Source organism: Brienomyrus brachyistius, chromosome 1 (assembly GCF_023856365.1).
Source record: "Brienomyrus brachyistius isolate T26 chromosome 1, BBRACH_0.4, whole genome shotgun sequence".
Classification (NCBI taxonomy): domain Eukaryota; kingdom Metazoa; phylum Chordata; class Actinopteri; order Osteoglossiformes; family Mormyridae; genus Brienomyrus; species Brienomyrus brachyistius.
Genome location: NC_064533.1, coordinates 11904646 through 11925956, shown reverse-complemented (window position 1 = coordinate 11925956; position 21311 = coordinate 11904646). Strand labels below are relative to the sequence as shown.

General features: G+C 43.7%; 2 protein-coding genes across 4 annotated transcripts in view; both read right to left on the bottom strand.

Annotated features, from left to right (window-relative positions):
• gys2 (glycogen synthase 2) overlaps positions 1-2919 on the bottom strand; it is a 16158-nt gene extending 13239 nt beyond the window's left edge. The window contains exons 1-3 of one of the 3 annotated variants that reach the window (XM_049029231.1): positions 2798-2919; positions 2551-2712; positions 1153-1334 (exon numbers count right to left, since the gene is read on the bottom strand). In XM_049029231.1, coding sequence (XP_048885188.1) covers positions 1153-1334; positions 2551-2671 — 303 coding nt within the window. In that variant the 5' untranslated portion in view covers positions 2672-2712; positions 2798-2919. Of the gene's footprint in view, positions 1-1152; positions 1335-1615; positions 1684-2550 lie in introns of those variants that run through there. The other 2 variants (XM_049029222.1, XM_049029240.1) reach the window with 2 other exon arrangements.
• A 3694-nt stretch (positions 2920-6613) lies between these two features.
• On the bottom strand, positions 6614-12322 carry ldhba (lactate dehydrogenase Ba). Its single transcript, XM_049020135.1, has 8 exons — positions 12046-12322; positions 8710-8846; positions 8406-8523; positions 8104-8277; positions 7839-8012; positions 7607-7724; positions 7318-7441; positions 6614-7212 (listed from the first exon to the last, which is right to left on the bottom strand). Exons 2-8 carry the CDS (start codon positions 8836-8838, stop codon positions 7045-7047), a joined length of 1005 nt encoding a protein of 334 aa, XP_048876092.1. The 5' UTR covers positions 8839-8846; positions 12046-12322; the 3' UTR covers positions 6614-7044.
• Between the last annotated feature and the right edge of the window lie 8989 nt (positions 12323-21311).

The window sequence follows — 21311 nt, the reverse complement described above, 5'->3', positions numbered from 1 at the left end:
TGTATGTGTGCATTCCACTGCACCGCACTGCACTGCACCGCACTGCACTGCACCGCACCGCACTGCACCGCACCGCACCGCACTGCAGTTTGGACTAAGTACGCCAACCCAAGCTAAGCAGGTTTGAGCCTGGTCAGTACTTGAATGGGAGACCAACTAGGAAGGCTGGGTTGTTGCTGGAAGATGTGTTGGTGTGACCAACAGGGGGAGCCCATCCTGTGGTCAATGTGGATCCCAACGCCCAATTCAGTGATGGGGTCACTGTGTTGCAAAAATGGTGCCGTCCTTCAGATGAGATGTAAAACTGAGATCCAGACTCTCTGAAGTCATAAATGATCCCTGGGCCTCTTTCAAAAGACTAGGGTTGGTTCCCTATTACCTTAGATAAATTGCCCACTGTGGCCCTTTTAAATCTGACCTCCTAATCACCCCCTGTTTTTAAATTGGTGAATTTTCTCCTGCCCCTTCACCACCTTAGCTACTGAGTGGTGAGCGTACTGGTGCAGAATGGCTGCCGTTACATCATCCAGGTGGGGGCTACACAGCGGTGTCGGCTGGAGTGGCTCCCCATTGATTGGGGGTCTTGGAAAGTATTATATAAATGTAATATTCATTCATTCATTTAAAACAAGTTCTTTTACAAGGGCTTATATGTGAACTGAACTCACATCCATTACTTGAATCTTTCTGCAAGAGTACAATGTACATATTATCCTGAGGTGCATTATTTTCTGTATGGTTCTGACCTCACGCTGAGATATACCTCATGACAGATTAATATCTTACGCGTACATACCCACATGTGTCTATAAGGTGTTATATTTAATTTAATTTCAAGACTTTTTATAATTATTGTATTGCTGCTGTGGTTGTTGCGTTTGCAGTGATCGGGAGTAATACTTTATACATTTCACTGTACGTACGATGACAATACATGCTGTTCTGTTCTACCTTACTACGGTCTGTATGGTTTTCTTGTTGTGGTTGTTTGAACAATTAATACATTTCGTCACTTGGTGGCGCGCATATAACCATGCAGTTTATAGGGACTCGGTGAACAAATACTGAGGTACCCAGCCAGCAACTCTGCTGTCGCACTGTCGCTTTGTGTTTCACTTTTTCACTGCACTCGTAGGTTCCGGCGCTGCGTACCTGACTGCCGTTGTTTGTCAGACAGTCCATGGCCTTCTTTATCGCAGGGTTCGGGGGGTCGCAGCTCTCTACCTGGGTCTTGAAGTTGTGCTCGTAGTATGGGCCCACCATGAAGTAGTTCTCTCCCCATTCATCCACCGTGATCTTGGCTTTGGTTTGAATCACTGTGTAAATCCCTCCAACTGCAGGGGGGAGGAGAAGCGACCGCAATAACTTCTCTTTTCAGGAGAGACCGTGAAAAAGCATATTATGAATTCTTTAATGTTTCAATTAATCAAACAAACAAGGAATGCTAGAGACAACTACACAACAACAGGTGAGAATTTATACGTAGTCGAGTATAATCTAATAAAATGATTATTATAATATTGCGTAAACAAACGAATATTCGCATAACGTTTGAAGTCGCAGTGGTCAAATATTCACAGTTGTTGATGTTATCATTGGCAAATGACCACAGTACCATCCACACACTTGGTAAAAACCACACGTGTCGCGTCCAGATGGTAGGTGAACTTCACTGAAAACCACTATTTCCGCTGAAACCCTCCAGATCCAAAACTCGGTGTTTGACTACAGCTTAATATGTAATCTTTCGGGCTGATCGATGTTCTCCTCTCAGGGGGCCGTGAATGTTTGCTTTGAGGTTAAGGGTCTGTTCTGACCATCAGCACGGCCCTTAACTGAGGCTGTCTTTTATACAGATATCACCGATACAGTTCATGGAGGCCTGTTACACAAGGCATTTAAATAGAAATGCAATAGGCCTATGTATCAATACTCATATCCACATTAATTATAAAGCATTCAGTGCCAGTTTCATCCAACGGTAGCAGCAGTTACGACTTAAACATTTTAATAATGTTTTGCGGTCAATAGAAAACCTTTCAAATAACAGTAACGATGACTAATTTATTCACATTAATACCACAGCAAGGTGAGTGTCCTGATAGGGGCGGCAAAGACAGACTAACAGAGCACCATTGTACGTAAGAAGGTTTTTAGACTTTTTTCTCCAGTACTGCTCCCTATTAATGCTCTTTGGCAAGCAGGCGATACAACCTTAGTCATTAATATAATTATATAATCATATAACAATGCGCATGTAACAATATTACCGCATACAGTAACTAATACTGTGATACAAAACAAGCATGTCTTATACATACTGATACTGCCACTCAGTAATAGGCTAATATCCCCTCATCAATATAGGTGAAAATTCAAAAAGGTTTTTTCATGATTTGATCGGTCTTGTTTTATGTTACAGTCGAGCCACTTTCGTGTGATTATTGTAAAACGCCACGATTAAGTCTCATATTTGTCAAAACCGTAATAAATCACAAAACCAAAACGTATTTAAAAAATATATGTAACACTTTCGTGTAGCGCCGATACCTTTATTAGTTACTTCCCAGGCAACTTCAAAGAGTAGCAGATCTTCAACTGGTAGACCTTCATCCTCCCAAACTGGCAACCCACTCAAGGAGGACATCGACAGGGACCGAGAAAGCGGCATCGTGCCTTTTGGAAATGTCTAACTAGTCACAAATGGCAAGCCTGTCGGAAAGAAAACTGTCTGTTTTTGAATTTTCTTCTCCAGTTGACCTCAAAATATGCACATGTTGTAGAAGTCCGAACTTACACCGTGTTAAAACGTATAGCAGGAGACTGGAAGTGAATGAGGTGGTGCGCTGTTTGTCGAACCAGGTACCAAGCGTGCCCGCAACCCGCCAGACTGCGAATAAAGTCCAGTTTCACCCAGGGTCGACTGAAAAGTGGGCGGCGGGAGGAGGTGCAGATTGCTGAATAAGCAGTTATGCCGAGTTTTCATAGGATATATGTCACATCAGGTTAATAATATTAAAGCATATAAACATATGATCAGTGTTTCCACAACCAATTTAGTGCTTATACCAGATCGTTAGAAGGAATTATGTGTAAGGGGTGATATCCCAGAAATATACCAATTTACTTAAAAATTAATAATCTGTTGTTACGCCACCTGTCGACAGTCTTTCAAGATCTTAAATAATGAAATTTGTGCGAGAACAAATCGAATTTTGTCTCCCTCTTGCGGATGATTCTGCTTTTCTTGATTCAAGTGGCGATGACGATTCTAACAATGAAAATGTATCAACACAAAAGAAACTTCGAAACTCCTACATGCTGATATAGCACGAAACCTCGGATTTTAATAGTGTAATACGTTATAGATTCTGTTGATATTTAGAATGCTAAATATTAGTACTCAGTATTAGTTGTTGCATTTGGCAAATTGTTAATATTGACGATGAGGCGTTACATTTTCGTTTCAGTAGAAAAGGAAAGTCTTTTTTTCAATAAATGCGCCGAGAAAATCTAAAAGATAGATTAGTAAATCTAAATAGAAGCGTATGTCAAAGGATTTGTCAATGCAAATTAGTTATATTTGCGGTTTTCTTGTTTTAGATTAAATATTAAATTAAATACAAATTTAAATCATACAGCGCTCTCGTGTATTATTACAATGAACAATATAATATCATCAAAATTCATCACATTCATCAAAAGCCATTTAATGTGTTAACTTCACGGCGTTTACATACAGGCCTACAGTATTTGTTGAAACGCGGACCCGCATAAATGTATGCATTCATCAAAGTCGCTTAATCAAGCATCCAGCTTCACTTTTACATAATGAAACGCGCTGTGTCTGTCATTATAACAGCACAACACAAAAGGCGTAGCATTATGAGGTATATTGTTCCATAAATTGCTAATAACTGGTTTCAGCACAACGGACAGCTCCGTGATTGGCGCGATCAGAAACGCATAGCCTTCCGATTCGCTGAAATCCGCGGCTTCCCACGTGCGGCATAAGATAACTAACGGTACCGTCACCCTCTATATATATACACAAGTATCAGAAAAATCGGGAACTGCTGCCGACTAACGTCCATCACTGGACGCGATCAGATAAAATTTTAACTGATCTTTTATTCTGTACCGTACAGTCCAAAAATGAGAACGTTCGCCCTGATACTTGCCATTGCTGCGTTTTTCCAGCAAGGAACGATGGGAAAGTCATCGAATGAGTTTGGCTCTGTTGAGACAATGGATAATTCAGGTAAGTTTTTTTGTTTTTTGTTTTTTTGTTTCATTCTGATTATTACGACGGAGTATTAGGGCCACTATTAATATAAATATAAAACCTCGAGAATAAAGTTGGAACCTTCACGATTAAAGTTGTAATTTGCCAGTTGTACAAAAAAGTTGTAAGTCATTATAACTGGAGAATAAAGTTACGAGAAAAAACCCGCAATGTCTCTAGAATAAAGTCATTCAAAACTATGCGACAAGATTCTGAATCGTGTATGGACTTAGCGTGGCAAAATGAGGTGGGTTTGAGATCGCTGTTAATCCTCATATTCCATATTCAATTTTTTGGCTTTAATAACTTTTAACGAAAGTAAGGAGGGGGCGTTTTTAATGACAGAATTGAATGTTATGTCCAGCACACAGACAACGATGCACACCGATTATTTCCAAGTGGTGAGCATTGTTCCCTGCAGTCCACTGATCAAAGCACACTTCACTATATATGTGCCTGTCTTGTCTAGTTTTAAAGTTATTAACCTATTCATGTATTGTCCCATGGCACATTATACGGATACATTCGAACATTCAAAAATTAATTAAAAATCGTACGTAAAGCAATCAAAGAAACAAAGGGGATTGCAATAGTCGTCAGGAGCACAAAATGCTAAACCACTATGTCATTACAGCTGACGCGACATATATATTAGCAATAAAACGATTTTGCACAAATCACAAAATGGTTTGGAGCGCAAAAATAATCGGTGTGCATCGTTGTCTGTGTACTGGACATCACGATTCTGTCATTATAAACGCCCCCGTCTTACTTCCGTTAAAAGTTAAAGCCATAAAACTGAATATGGAATATGAGGCTAGCTTATCAGCGATCTTAAACCCCCTCATTTTGCCACGCAATGCCCTTACACGATTCTGAACCTTTTCGCATAGTTTTCAATTACTTTGCGATTTCAAAAACTCCATTGCGAGTTTTCTCGTAACTTTATTTTCCAATTCTGACTATTTTAGCAAATCACTTTCTCGAAAGGTAAGCCTAAGACTTTTTTTCTCGTAAATTTGACTTTATTTTCACTTTATTCTCTAGTTATGACTTTATTCTGGCAAATTGCAAATTTAATCTGAAGTTCCAACTTTATTCTCGAGGTTTTTAAATTTTATATTAATAGTAGCACTAAAACTCCGTCGTAGTTTAAGTTTAATTCGAGATTATTCGGTTCTTAAATCATAAACACGCAGGTAGATTGAAAATGCTTTTTGATAACCTGTTGAAACTAATCAAATTAAAAAAAAAACTTTAGATTACTTAGAATCTCTCCAGAAAGACCTCTCTGGGGTAACTTTAAGAGAAGCCCCCGGTTCAGATGCCGCAGATCAGAAGAGTCTTTGTTACATCGCGAGGGGAAACCAAGCGGAGCATCAAATTACCTGCGGGATCCGACTCCCACGGAGCAACTTCAACTTCAATCCCTTCGGACTTCGCTTCGGCAAACGCGATCGGGGATTCCCACCCAAAGCAAGCAATGCAGGAGCCAAGACCAGCAAACTGCTACCTTACCTGATGTTCATCCGAGACCTGGGGCTCTCCGCCTGACTGGACAAGCGTTTTAAATGAAGGCTTCAGCAAAAAGAAAATGTTACCATATATTTAGGGTCTTTGGTAAAATTAAATGTAATATTTGTAGACATTGTCTTTTACCTACAGCTATTAATTTTCCTTGACCATTATAACTGAGAAATCGTTGATTGTGACTTCTTTGGGGAAGTAAAACTTTTAATACTGGCGCTGCATTTTAAATAAATGTGACTAATATATATATTGCACACGGGATTTGCTTTGCAGTTGTATCGTCAGAAATTCAAAACTGGTGTATTAAAAATTCATAGCACGCGATTACCGAATTGTGAACCAGTATACGCACCCACGGGTAACACGTCAGCAAGCTCCAGTGATAAATACAAGAGTCTATATACTTACGGACCCATTTATGATCAATTGACTGGCCAAAAAATTTTGGCCGAAAAAAGGTTGAGTAATCCAAGTGTTCTAGAAATTTCCTCCAGTGAAGTTCAGAAAAAAAGCAAAGTGTTGATCGATAAGACATTACGCGAATGGATTTAGTTCTAAACAGGTAGTATTGAGATTTAGATTATCGCATATCGGTGTCTTCACTACTTCTTACCTCTGTCGTCCTCCATAAAATAATCCGACGAATTCTTTTGAATGACATTTGTTCGTGCCACAAGGGGGCACTATATCAATAGTTTTTGCGTTCGGAACACTAAAGTGAAGCTCAGAAATCATGAGTGCCTTGAAAAGTTCGCAAAAACATTTTCCCTCCCCCCAAAAAAAAGTACCTCAGAAATATGCAGTTCAGCATTATTTTATTATCAGTGTTATCACCACAAGTACAAGTTACAATAGGTTTAGGAAGCGTTATTGCAGAGCTTTTAATCTGGTCGGCACTCTTGATTACCCACAACCTCTGATCCAGAGAATGATCCACTTAATCCCTGCAGAAGGGGACTCCCAACAGGTGAGGCCAAGCCTGAAACACTGCCAATAATCTCCAAAACGGCAACCACTGATCAAGATGGCTAATTACGCTTCAGTTAAGGGACGTGATAGACTGGCTGCATGCGGAGCCCTCACACGGAACACGAATACAAACATGTGACCAGCAAAACCTCTGAAAAGCTAATAGTACCTATATTCCTGAACGAGACCTGGAGAAGCATTACACGAACGGGGGGGCTGGAGCAGAGTAGCGCCTCAACGTGAGCGTGCCACCTCACACCTCACAGGTCCTTCAGGTCCTTCTGGATGCCCCAGAGAGTGTCTCCGCTCTTCCGCAGCTGCTCCACCTCCTCGTCCGTCAGGGTCATGTTGACGACGCTGCTGACGCCCCCGCTGTTCAGCACGCAGGGCAGGCTGAGGTACACCTCTCCCTCGATGCCGTACATACCCTGCGGATCAGAGCCAGGTCATCCCAAAGCTGAAAAGGCATCGGCGGCACTGGGCTGGAGGTTTAACGCCAAGTGTTAATATCTAGGGGGCTGAAACAGGCTCACCTTGACCATGGTGGACACTGGGTGGATGCGGTTCATGTTCCTGACCAGGCTCTCGGTCAGGTCGGCCACACTCAAGCCGATGGCCCAGTTGGTGTATCCCTTCAGCTTGATGACCTCATATGCACTGAGACAAACGTTCAACAGCTGCACAAGTGCTGGACCAGACGCTGCATAACGCTCATGCCCAAGGTAACAGGATGTTTTAGCCATTGATGCTACAGTCGATATTTACAGGATTTCACACAGCAGCAGCACCACTCTTACTACACTGAGGAAATACAAAGCTCACCTGTCCACTACAGCCTTGTGTGTGTCCTTCCAGTTCTCCTTGTCAACGTCCGTGCCGATATCAGGGTTCAGCTTCTGCAGGTTCACCCCAGCCACGTTGGCACCACTCCACACAGGCACTGGGGGCGGGGGGGGGGGGCGGGCTGTCAGCCATCGCACAGACACATCTACCCAAACAGATTTTAGCTCCTAGCTAACAGGTGTTGGCGTCACTCATAGGCACAGACACGCACCGCTGGAGTCGCCATGCTCCCCCAGGATCCAGCCGTTGAAGCTGCTGGCATGGATGCCCAGCTTGTCAGCCATCAGATAGCGGAAGCGGGCAGAGTCCAGATTAGTGCCACTGCCGATGACGCGGTGTTTGGGCAGGCCGCTCAGCTTCCAGGTCACGTAGGTCAGGATGTCCACTGCATTGGGAAGAGACACCCAAGGTCACCAACGTAGCACGGCATGCCTCCATACGCACGGCATGACCGGGAACCGGAGGTGGGTGTGCACCTGGGTTGGACACCACGATGAGGATGCAGTTGGGGCTGTACTTGACGATCTGGGGGATGATGTGCTTGAAGATGTTGACGTTACGTTGGACCAGGTTCAAACGGCTCTCCCCCTCCTGCTGCCGCACGCCAGCCGTTACCACCACAACGCGCGAGTTGGCAGTCACAGAGTAGTCTGTCAGAGAGAAGCACTCTCAGTGTGAGACGCAAGGGCAGCACCACGCTTCGCTCAGCTGAAAGACCTGCATCTTAGCCTCTCAGCCCAACTCAGGGGACCCACATGAACCAGCTGAGGACACTCACCCTTATCAGCGATGATCTTGGGGGTCTTCAGGAAGAGGCTTCCATGGAGCAAGTCCATCATCTCACCCTTCAGCTTGTCCTCGATCACGTCCACCAGGGCCATCTCATCGCACAGTTCCTGCAGTGCAGAAGACGGTGACCATGAGAGGTGGTCAAAGAGGAGCCCTGCAGGTGGCACTGTATAAGCAAGGTCACTGCACGTCTTACGCCATGACAGTGGGCAGTCACAGGGAACTATAGGAGTATTACAAATAAAAACAGCACAGATGTCAATGTAGTAGCGAAGACGGAACGGGGGTCGTACCCGCAGCAAGATGCTAACGGCGCAGGCCATGCCAACCTGGCCCACCCCCACCACCGTCACCTTGTTCCTGGGGGGCTCAGCGGGGCCGCTGGCCAGGGGTGTGATGAGCTTCTGCAGAACTGAGGCCATGATCCAGGCTGTGGAGAGAGTGAGGGAGCCAGGTCAGCCAGTCACAGGCATATAAAACCCGTGAGAGGAGTGTAAAGCAAGAGTGTGTGTACAGGGAGGGCGGGGCCTCTAGGGACAGAGTACAGAAGGATCAAACAGCATGGGGAGGGCTGTGAAAATCCTTACACTGCTTATTTACATGTCAGTGGCCTGTACTACGAAGCGGGGTTACTGGCTCATTAGGGTAACTTGTCGGATTTAAGGTACCAAAGTTTAAATTGACTTCATATTCATTCACCTACATTTTGCCCAGACTACCTTAAATCCAGTAAGTTACGGGCTTTTCGTAGTACAGCCCACAGGTATGGTCACGTGTGCCTGCTAGTCTCCATGGAAACAAATAAAAAAAATTTCCTCCCAGCATTTTTTTTATCATGAGTTAATTTTAGCCTAAAGTCAGGCTTCCCAACCTTGATTATGAGCCATTTTTAACAAGTGCCATAGAACGTGGTATTGATGTCTGAAATTCACTCATTATTTCAATCCTAAAATATTTGGACCATCATGTTACCATCTACATTAAGGCTACATTTATAGCGCATACGTTATAGATGGCAATCACAGGTCCGAGTTCGGGTTACGTGGAGGTCACACAGCCCTGGAGCCTAGATCCAGTGTAACAGGGCCAAATCAAAGGCAGTCATCTCGCCATAAAAAGGTTATAGACAGATGGCACTGGGTGCTAATGATCAATGTAGGAAACCATTATTCCACCTTCCACTCCTGGTCAACAGATCATAAGCAAAGCTCACGTCAAGGTGCTCTCACACACACACAAGCCGACAAACCCAGCACATCACTCCAGGGTCATTTAAACCCCCTAGACTAGGATGCATGAGGCTGCTATGGTTTCATCCCCAAACAGCAGTGGCAGTTAGTGAACCAGACGTCCCCCTCAAACTACTCCAGACCAAGGATGATCTGTAACGCCGATCTCCAAGGTGACCGGCCCGGCACCGGGGTACAGTGCACCCGTCTGAGGAATAAACGGGGTACTTGCCATGTGTGCCGAGACTCCGAACGGCCAGATACAGGCACCACCACACGATCACCATGGTCAGTTGCTTTTCTGTCCCCCCTTGCCTGTCTGCGGCCGTCGGACCGCCAGCGTTAACGCGCACGGCCTGGTTCCAGCTTGCTTTCAGGGCCCGAGCATCTTCATGCAGACACAGAGGCTGCTGGCAGCTCAGTTGCACCCCCCCCAAAGCAGGAGACTGCACATGCGCAGCAGGCTGCTGCAGACAGTGCTCGACACTGCCCCCCCACAATTCCCAGGGTTCACCAACATTTTTTCAGACTGAGCACATGCATGTGGGGGGTACACACTAGGCATGCGTGTTAACCAATGAACAACAATTTTACATATTAAAATTAGAAAACACGCCACCTTATGATTAGTGGTACAAAAATCGCCAACAAGTTATAACAGCTCCAGTAAGCAAACAGCAAAAAAAAAAAAAAAAAAAAAAAAAAGCTTGGCATACAGACCAACTGAAAGCACTAATCAAACCCTAGTCCGTCGCTTGCAGAAGGAAGTTAACGTTAAATGAGTAGTGCGGTTATTCGATCTCCATTGTGTTTGAACAGTAAGAAGAGTTCAGGTGGCGATATCCGATATGAAATGTCGAATTGTACAATTGTTATGATGCCTTACGTTGCTCAACGGTATTATATCCCTGACATTTCAGGTCAATTTAAAAGCAGAAGAGTCTTCCAATACGCGCTCGGCCGTTCGGTTTATCCTGCAATTACTACAGTTTAAAATGAACAGCATTAATTTGCATTGATAACTCTGCTAGGAGTTTGTATAGCGGGGGGAAAAACCCCATCAAGTTCTGTGCAATGTGTCACTTGGGGGTGGCGTCAAAATTTGACAAAAAGGTAAGTCTTCGGTGCCACCCCCTTATCTAATCCATGATAGCGAATTGATCTGCAACATTCAAGGGACATTTAAAAGGCAAACCGAACGTGGTAAATCCCCTTAGTTACAGGGCAGGCTGCTGTTCAGGCCTGCAGTCAATTCGGAACACACCATCGGCTTCAAACTTCTACGTTTAACCATATTGGATCCACCTTTAAGCTACAAGAAACATCCGCTACGTTAACGGAGCATTATGGCGCATGTTTAACAAGTAACACATTAAATACCCTTAAAGGTCAAGCATCTGACGCACGCAAAATAAACTGGCCGAAGTCAAGGTCGAAAGAAATGTTAAGTGCGTGGATGTGCGATTAGGACACATTACATGAAATGTATAGCAAGATGAAGCGGAGGTTTCTGTATTTAGGGCATTCCGTTGTATAAGGACCAAATAAGAGAAAAGCAAACAGCGTAGTTTTAACACATTTTATAACAGGATCCCTGCAATCAAGGTCATATCATGGGCCCACTAATAAGGAGTCCCAGTAACCTTAAATCTAGATTAATAAAAATTACAATGTATTTCATTTTAAACGGCAAGTGCTAAAACAACATTTCTCCCCAAATGAAACAGCCAGGACTAGCGAGATAGTCGATTTGCATCCAGTCTCCCTTTATTGTGGCCGCATCGCGGTCACACACAGGGCAACACTTTCGCAATTCACTGGTTTGTCTCGCACGAAAGTTTCTCCTTCTCATCCGAAGCCGAGAGATAGACGATCGGCAGGATAACCGTTGTAAATACGGCCAGGACAGGGACGGGCCTTTCAGGCAGCATCGGAGGCGGATTCCGTTAGTATGGCGCTGGGCGATGCGCGTTAAAGGAGGTAAGATGGCCGTTTCCTGCATAAACTAAATAAGAGACCATCTCGCTTACATACTGAAGGTCTTTACATCAGAGATGCACAGCTCAAGTTAAATGCAAAATGTACATGCAACGTGGAGACATGCATTCACATGTACGCTGATTATTCACTTTCCCTATTTATACACAATGCCGGATAAAATAAAAAAATTCAAGTAGCCCTAAAATAAAACGCAGAATACTATATACATAAAATCAGACACTTGACGATTTACAAGTACGGCTAGTTCTTTTAAAAGAAGTTTCTACTTCCACATAACGTGATTATTGGATGACCCGACATAAGGCGAATCGCATTTTTGGTTAATATGGCGAGTTAATGTAGCAATCAAGCGTCAAATACGGAATAAACTTGAAAACGCGATATTACTTTCGTACGTACTTTTGCCGGAGGAAGGCTGACTGTAGACTTATTCCCTTGCGTCCGGTGGAGACGGCAGAAAGCGGCTTATTCCACGGGCAGGATGCGGCGAGCCGGGCAGCCAATGACCGAAGGAGCGAGCGACGGCTTCCAGCAGCTGGAGGATTCAGCCGGGGTTGGGTGGGATTATTAAGCCGTTTCCACCGGGGTCGGCCCTAAACTCACAAACCAATCTACAGTGCTGACTGAAAGAGGTGTGCTTCGCCTCCAAGTTCCTTCACAGACAGCGGCCCCTTCCACCGTCTATAACTATTTGATCGTCTGTGGCTGATTAAATGCCTAATTAAAACGTGTGTCCAGTGACACATGATCACGTTTATTTAATCAAGGCAACCTAAAGCAAATATTAGTCCATCTTATTCATGAGATTCGTATCTGTTTATACTTCAGTAACCTGTTGGACTTGTTAAAACTGGAAGTTTTGTTTGGGTTTGGGAGAGGCTGATGTTTCATTACCAGGTCTTCCATAAACAGGTCAGGGAGATGGCCTTATAATCACAGCAGATAATATAAAATAAATCACATGAAGGACACGCCAGAGTTCTTAGTACCAGGCTTGATGTTTACCTGTATAATCGGGCTTGTCAGCATGGAATCTGGCCACAGATAGACAAGACCCAAGAGCCTCTTTGCAATCACATCATCACAAGATTGAAGGGACTTGCAATAACACGCCAGTAAGTCTTTTTGTGGGCCTTTAATGTAAGAATTGTCGCCCCATGATCGGACCGGCATTGTACACACCTAGGACAATAGCATGTCGCACAGGAAATGATACTTGATTGTTTGTAGAAGTACATAGTTCTTGCATACGCCATCTTGCTCTCCTTTGAGACACATGTACAAAAGCTTGGAACATTTTTTGGGGTTAGGGGCCTTGCTCAAGACCCCAACAAAGTTGTGACCAGCATGGGATTCGAACCTGCGACCTTCTGGTGGCCTAACGTGCAGAACCACACACTGACATCAGTCCCCAGCAATTGAAAACCTCATTCCCGCCTGTGCAGTTTACACAACAGCACAATGTTAATAAGCATGAGGCGAAGACTATGACGTAACCCTATCTCATGACCCCACTGAAGAATCCTAGTGGTTTAACTATGGATCACATGTCACGCAAAGACGTCTGTGGTCCCGAGGAGATATGGACAGACCAGCTCTTGTTTTCACCTCGCCATAGTGACTGGGTGGATTTGGCGCCTTTCCCGTTGTTGTACCCAGGAAGCTTTTCATGTAATAAACCGTGCTAACCAGCAGGTGGTGTAGTGGTTAGGGATAAAAATGTAGAATGTGCAACGTAATGATTCACAGCCAGAAATGCCCCCACTATAGGGAACGTGGCTATGATTACTACAGCAAAATAACCTGGGTAAAATGTGAGTTACCTTGGAAGGAAGAATGACCCACTGGCAGGTTTAGTTTGGTCTAACTTTTTATAAACAGACTTATTTCTCTTGGCTTTATTTGCAGCACAGTGCTGGTATGGTTTGATTTCCAGCCCCCCCCCTCTCCTTCCCCCACCACCACTGCCCACTCAATTACTTTTCAGTATCTTGGGTTACATCACTGCTAATCTGATCCACATGGGTCCACAAGACCATTTATTTTGGGTAGTAAACAGAACCACGGTTTGAGAGGACATGTTGTTGGTGTTGGTTCCCGTCAGCTTCGCACGCTGGATAATGAAAGTCCCCAAAGCTCATCCCAAAGTCAGTGTTGCCTTTCCTGCCACTTGCTCCCATTCGTCCTTGACCCAAAGCTGCTTATCCCCTGTGGACAGCAAGCCTGTCACTCTGCTCACAGCCTCGGGCACTAAAAATGGCCGATGACATTTCATTTCGGGAGTGTCCTGGGAGGAATAGATGCCGAGCGAATTCACCAAATTGCCACATGCCGTGCGACTTGCCCAAGCGTGTACATGTAGGTGAGAGGGTGAGAGTCCCCACACACACACTCGTGCACGTTCTTTACATGCCTCTGAAAAATCCACTTTCATGAGCAGAAAGCTATATATTTTCAGCTAATGTAATCATTTACGATGAGACACTTACAGGTCTGGAAAAAATCAAGGGACCGCTCTGTATTTCTTTTTAAATCTGCATTTTTAAATCCCAGTTTAACCCTGGTTCTCCTGGCAGAAGGATACGCTGAGCGGCAGGTTGCTTCCAGGCTCAAAGTTTCTAAGACCGCAGTACACAAGAACGAGGTGAAGCAGGAACCACTGGGAACGACCAAAAACCAGTCAGGTAGAGGGTGGAAGCGACTTTCTAATGCCAGTGATGACCGTTAACGCTGACAGTTTCTCATGACCTTCAGAAGGAATGCAGTGCAGATGTGAAGTGCACTGCTAGGACAGTTAGTATCAGGCTCCTGGAAGCAGGACCGATAAAGCAAGGAAGAAGCCCTTCGTCAGTGAGAAGCAGGAAAGAACCAGACTGCAGTTTGCAAAAAAAAAAAAAAAAAAGATTATTCACAGATGCAAACCCATAAACTGAGAAATGCATGAAACAAAAAAATTATGCTGCGGTCTCTTAATTTTTTTCAGGGCTTCTGTATACATGATATGGATAAGAAACCTCAGCTACATATGGGGAATGAAGAGGTTTCATAGAACTGAGAGATACAATGCAGTATTATTTAGAGGTATGCTCTCTAATACTCTGGATCTGGTGGAATTCCTCAGCAGACCCTCACCCCATGTACTGCACATGCTCAGAAAGACCCTCCCTCTACTCAGCCAATCAGAGACCTGAACACTGACTAGCAACAGATGCAAAGACAACAGCGAGGATAGTGCCTGCACCGCAAGTGTTTCTTGTGTGTGTGTGTGTGTGTGTGTGTGTGTGATAGGCATTATTTTAAAGAGTATATGTGAGCAGAGGTAGAGATTTCAGGTCCAGAGAGTACTATTTCAGACCAAGATTTTGCTTCAACCAATCAGTTGAGCATAAAGAGTTACAGTCACAGAGTACTCAACCGGTTGGTTGAAACAAAATCCTGGTCCGGATTTGTACTCTCTGGACCTGAAATCTCCACCTCTGCGTGTGAGTGACACATTTCAATAGGTATAGAGTGTGCACTTTGTTTAATGTCTACAAAATGCTTATATGCATCTGTCCCTTTGTACAGCCTGAAATCATTCACCCGCACTTGTGTTTATGTACATATGGCTGTGTGCCACACATTTTAATGTGAAGTATTCTTGTTGCATTTAGACTCAGTTTCTACTAGATTCTCTCTAGGGTGATATTTATTTGTGAAGCTTTTCTGGTGTAAGATTCTAAGCATCGTCTGTAGGCCTGTCATCTTGCACTGGTCACTCACTGGAAGCTCAGCCTATAGCAGGCAGATGTATGACTGTGATGATCTGCCTCACATGTATGTAGCTTTGAACAAAAGTACCTGCCAAATATACGATTGTAAATAAATGTGTCTGCATCCACTAAGAAGGTCCTGTTGAGACCCTGGTTCTTGGCTAAAAGCATTTGCCATGCAATATGTAAAATTATTATGACACGGCACAATTCTCGATTTCACAGCCTCTTCTGGATGCTAAAACAGATATTTATAGAATGGTAAGTAGCCCACATTTGTACACTCAGGCTGTGGATTGTTGCTGGGCAGCAAACACTAAAGATTTTTTTTTCATTATTCAATTGCAACTGAGAATTTCTCACAGAAAATTACTGACAGGATCGAAAATAAACAGTTTAACCTGTAGACCTAATAGTGCTCTTTCTGAAACATGTATTTCTAAAGAATTAAGCATAATGTCCCATGCTCATTTTTTTAAAAAAATGACTCACCAATAAGACATACAAAATCAATCGACATGTACAGGGATAGTACATGTTTTTGACCAAAATATGACAAATTTCCTTCAGGACCAATAAAGCATCTGTCTGTCTGTCTGTCTGTCTATCTATCTACGTAAATTTAGACAAAATAATTGGCCATTAGTTATCATCTGTGTTCTGGCTGCCTGTTTTCATGTGTTTGTGAAAAATATATCGGTAAACACACAGTGTGACATATTGTCCTTATCTGACAAGTTTAACAAGTGTTGATCAGTTGGGTTCATGTGGAGCTAAAAGTGTATTTTGGAACCTCCGGGTTTATGGGAAATAACCCCTAACAATGTGTCCTCAAGCCAGTAACTCCTGTTACAGTGTAAACATTCCAACCGCTCACCGCGGATACGTGCAAATGGACAGCAGGTTATACCGAAACGGACACGTGCATCAATGAATCTGTTATTCGTAAGATGAGACGCAGAATCAGACCAGTCAATTCCGGTGTAAAGTGGAGAGGAACTGACAGCAGTCCAACACAACACAGTGTGTTAAGCAAGAAAAAAAACATCTAGAGAAGCTTCTAAACGCTTCTAAATTATTCACTTTCTCTGTATTGCTGATATGACTCTTGCATTGCTGGTATTCGCTGAATCCGATAGCTTAGAATCCTGTGAAGCAGGTTCTCTGTTTGTAAGGGCGGTTGACATGGAAACAGGAACCGAGGACAGTTTATGAAGGCTGTCATGTAAAACGAGAGCCATGCACACTCAAGCAGGTGACAACTCCAGTATACCAGTCAAGAACGGCCACAAAGACACAATTAAAACTACTGGAGGTGCGATCATCTTGCCTGCGATTTAGAGAGAAACCCTGAGACAGAAAATCACGAAGCGCTGACATTTCCAGCAGGTCGACGTCCACGCCAAGACGCTGACTGCGGGGATTCCTGCAAAAGACGGACCTTTCAGCTTTTGCCAGAGTCCAGTATTTCTGAGAAGTTGCAGGATCACTCAGAACTGGAGCTTGATGTACAGGCAGCAGAAGAAAGAGCTCCAGTGATGGAAAGGATATACAAGAAGAGAGAATTATAACTACTGAGGATGAGGCTGCAGGTCTTTAATGACATATATCAATTCCCTGGGCTGTTAAGGTCTGCAGCTTCACCAAACACTGGAATTTACTGCGGTGTTAGAGCACAGAATATAACAAAAATGACATGTAGCACTTTTGTCTATTAAAGGCTTGTCTTCCTGTCTCTTTCAGTTTCTGTCCCCTTTAATTCACCAGTGCCTTTGGAAACTTAACAGTCTTAGCAAAACGACTTCAGCAGTGACGGTGCCACACCAGTCGGAATGCTGATCTTTGACCAAATAGCTGATGCTTGACCAAACAAAAGACACCATTAGGCCGAGTGACGCTTCAGAAAGCTACTGTACCTCCCACTATATCCATGCAAAGAGCTGACGAATTAAAATCAGTTACCATTTAACCATGTAAGTGTCCCATCGGCTAAAGTACCTTATTGGCCCGAATATATGTGACCCATCACCATGACCATCACCATTTTGCAGTGAAATGAGTCTTAAGTCGCACTGGTAGAAAAACACCCATAAGACTCATTTCGTGGTGATGGGTCAAGTATGATGACCCCATACTTTTTAGCAACTAATTTTAGAGAAAACGTTTTTGAAATTCCAAATCTTACCTTTAATCTTACGGCAAATGTATACTGCGGTTACAAAATATCGTATTTGTTGCCATCTATTCCCTTTTTTGTCTAGACCCCAAATAAAAGCCGATACCACTTTTGCAGATGCATTTTAAGAGAAAAAAATAACCGTCTTATATTCGGACCAACCTGGTATCTACTAATTTCTACTACTTTATTGTTTTTCACGTAACGCATATATTCCTCAGCTGTTGGGCAGAAGAGGAAATACAGGCCACAGATCCACAGGATGGGATCTAAAACGAGGCACCATGCTGAAGCTGAGGAGCTCGGTCACACGCAGACGGCTAACCATGTGGGTGAGGGATGATGTACGTTTAAGGTAATGGGAATCACATCAAGGTGATCAGAGCCGCGTCTGTGAGGGAGCAGCTCAGCTGGAGCGTGTTCTGCAAGGCAGATGTGGGCCAGACATGCAGCGGCTGCGGCGCGGTTCCAGGTCAATGCTCCGTACCTGCGCCGATCACGCGCCACTCAGGAAACAGGCTGCTATTTTAAGTGCGACCTCCACGGCTAACGGAAGGGTACAGCCACATGCGAGCGCACAACAACACACTCACTCGCACCCGCACTCACGCCAACAAGTACTGGGGGGGATTTACGGAGGGAGACCTACCGATACTCAAGCGAGCGACAGAAATATATAAAGCGGATATATGCGAGTCCATGGCTGATTTACTGAAACTGAAAATTCAAGTACGTTCAGCTATTAATCTACTTGTTCCTTAGATGGGATGCAGAATCACACCAATCAATACCAGGCTCACGCACATACCAGGGGATCTTTGGAACCTCATTGGCACCAGTAACCCTTTCCATGCGGTTAGGGTCACGCACGGTCACACAGGCAGGTTTTCACGTGACCTTGTGTGTGCGTTGGCATCTCAAACTGTGGTTGCCCGTAACGCAGAGCCTGCCTGGTTGATTGTAACACACACCAGACACAGTCGGCATGACGTGTGTTGCTCTGCACGTATGCTGTGTGCTCTTTTTGGCTGTCTGTTCTAAGATATCATACACTGCAATTTCATTGTTGTAAGTTTCTTTACTGACATAATAAGATAATTTGCAGAGGGTGGTAACCAGGCGTGTAAGTGAGTTTATCTTAATTCTGTTACAAACCCTCCCCACACTGGGGGGGAAGATTATACAGAACTTAACGTCACATGGTACCCGGTCATGTTTCAGGTGCTGCTGAGCTCCTTTCTGTTCGTGATGAAGATAAAATTAAGCTTTATTTTCCATTTGCACAAGTACACCAGAATGGTTTATGCACGTATCCCATCGTGCTGAGGCACACACACTCACAGGTGAGCTTGGAGGTCTCAGGACTGAAACAGCCATTTATCTGGTGCCCAGAGGTGGGGACTCGAGTCACTGACTTGTGACTCGACTTGGACTCAAGTCACAAATTTGATGACTTGTGACTCAATTTGGGAAAACTCATGGGATGACTTGGACTTGAGGGCAAATGACTCAAGTCTTGGACTCGACTTGGACCATGAAGACTTGAGGTTATAGTCGCCCCCCTTTGGATACCATAATGTTAATTTTATAACTTCAATGTACAGTATATTAATTTTCTGCTGTCTGCATTTTCATTTGGCTGAATGCAAGGTCTCCTGAGATAGTTTGTTGGAAAGATGCATCACTCTCTGCATATATATGGACGTAAAAACTGTATATGGACAAACATGAATGGGCACCTTCTTTTCAATCTATCTCTGCCTGTAAAGAAGGTGTCCTGTGAGTTACTGTGGTGGGTTTTTGCTTTTAGTTTTACTCATTAAAGGTTAAAAAAAACTGACATAGGTTGGAACTCAAGTAACACGACTCACAACTTCAAGATTCAAGAATCAAGAGGTTTATTCGTCACATACACAGTTGTACACAGACAACATATAGTGAAATGTAACCCTGGTCACTGAGCAGCTGTGCATGATGAGAATAATAAAATATAGAAAAATAACAATACAAATATATATATATATATATGAAATATATTCAGCTGTACATAATCTATACAAAAGTGATAAGGTAAAAGTGATTGTGCTGTGCAATATAAGTGAAATACGCAAGAGACCTGAGAAATGTACTGACAATTTAGACAGTGTGAACTGAATGTAAACAGTACTCACGGGGTTATGGGCGCTCGTACACAGTGCGCACAGTGTGATGTCAGTGTTACAGTGACTGAAGAGTCACTGTAGAGTCCGGTGGGAGACCTAGGGGCACTGGGAACTGTCCTGGTTTATAACCAGTGGGAAAAAGGTCTTTGAGCTTTCAGTTCTGGTCATAAGGCTGCAGAGCCGTTTGCCTGAGTTCAGTTATTGGTGTGGGATGGGTATTTGAAGCTTTTTGTTGGTTTGGTCCTACAGCGGCTGGTGTAAACTTGACTTGAGACGCGAGAACAGGAGAGCCTGTCCAGAATCTTGTACGAACCTTGTAAGTTTCCAGTGCTGCTCTACCAGATTTTACACTTTTTATCCAGACATTCGTATTGTGTTTTTGTATAACTGGCAGAGAACACCCCCCAAACCAGTTTCTGCTTTTTTCCCCTAAAGAAAACAGAAATATACCAATGCCAATGGCTGGTTTTCAGAGAAATACAAATACAAAGAGACGAATCATTAACAATATGTTCTTATTCCGTTTCTCTTGGTCCGGTAAAGACCGAGCTTCTCATCGGCTTCCTTTAGACCAGCAAATTTGCACAGGAAGGAACTTCACTAGCGAGTAAGAATTTCAGCTAAAACATACATAATAAATATTTTTTTCTGTCATTTTACCAAGTCACGCAGTATAGATGATACTGAATTATTCGCTATGAAAAGGAGAGTCTATTTGGAGCTATTAGAGAAGATACAACGATGCAGGGTCATGGATAGATGGAACTCCACGTCTCAGAACCTCTGAACCCAACCATAAAGAACCCGGAGAGAATGAGATCCTGCGTACTGGAAAAACTGCCGTCTGTTTCGCAGATCTGCGCTCTTTCGTGTTCCTCATTCCCAGGAGTTGCATATCAAAAGAAACTAAATGGATAATAGTGACGAAAATAATTTGAGTCGCAGCACGAGGTCCAGCGCTTCCCCTCCGCTGTTTGCGGGTGACACAGACGCGCGCCATTAGTCCATTTAGGCGCATGGCACCGGGAGCAATTTCAAGCGTGAAACGCCTCTCCTCCCTACTAACGCGCAATTTCCAGCCACATGCGGGCCACGGTCATACGAATATAATTCACTTCAATTGTAGCACAAAATCTTCCTAATATAACAACCATACCCCTGTATCTGTAAGCCTCCCTCCGTAACCCTCCTCATTTGCTGTCAGCGTAAACGGTGATGAAGATCAAATTACTGGGAGGATGCGTAATAGCGAAAGCACTACTTTCCCCATTTTGTTGCCGGTGTCAAGCCGACCTTACCGCGTTACATTATTCCTAGTAATTCACAGAGCAATATAAAAAGATTGAAAGTTCTGGGTTATCTCTGACTAAAATTCAATATGTACATATCATAACAACCACAATTAGTCGCCTTTACTATAACAGATGTACAATAAATGAGTCCCCTATTTTTTTTTTTCTTCATTTATAAAGTTTTCCAGTTCGAGGGCACCAAACTCCGCAGATTACACATAAAACGGACTCTGGCGCCCTCTGCCGTTCAGCCATATAAGGACGATATATAGATAATATTATC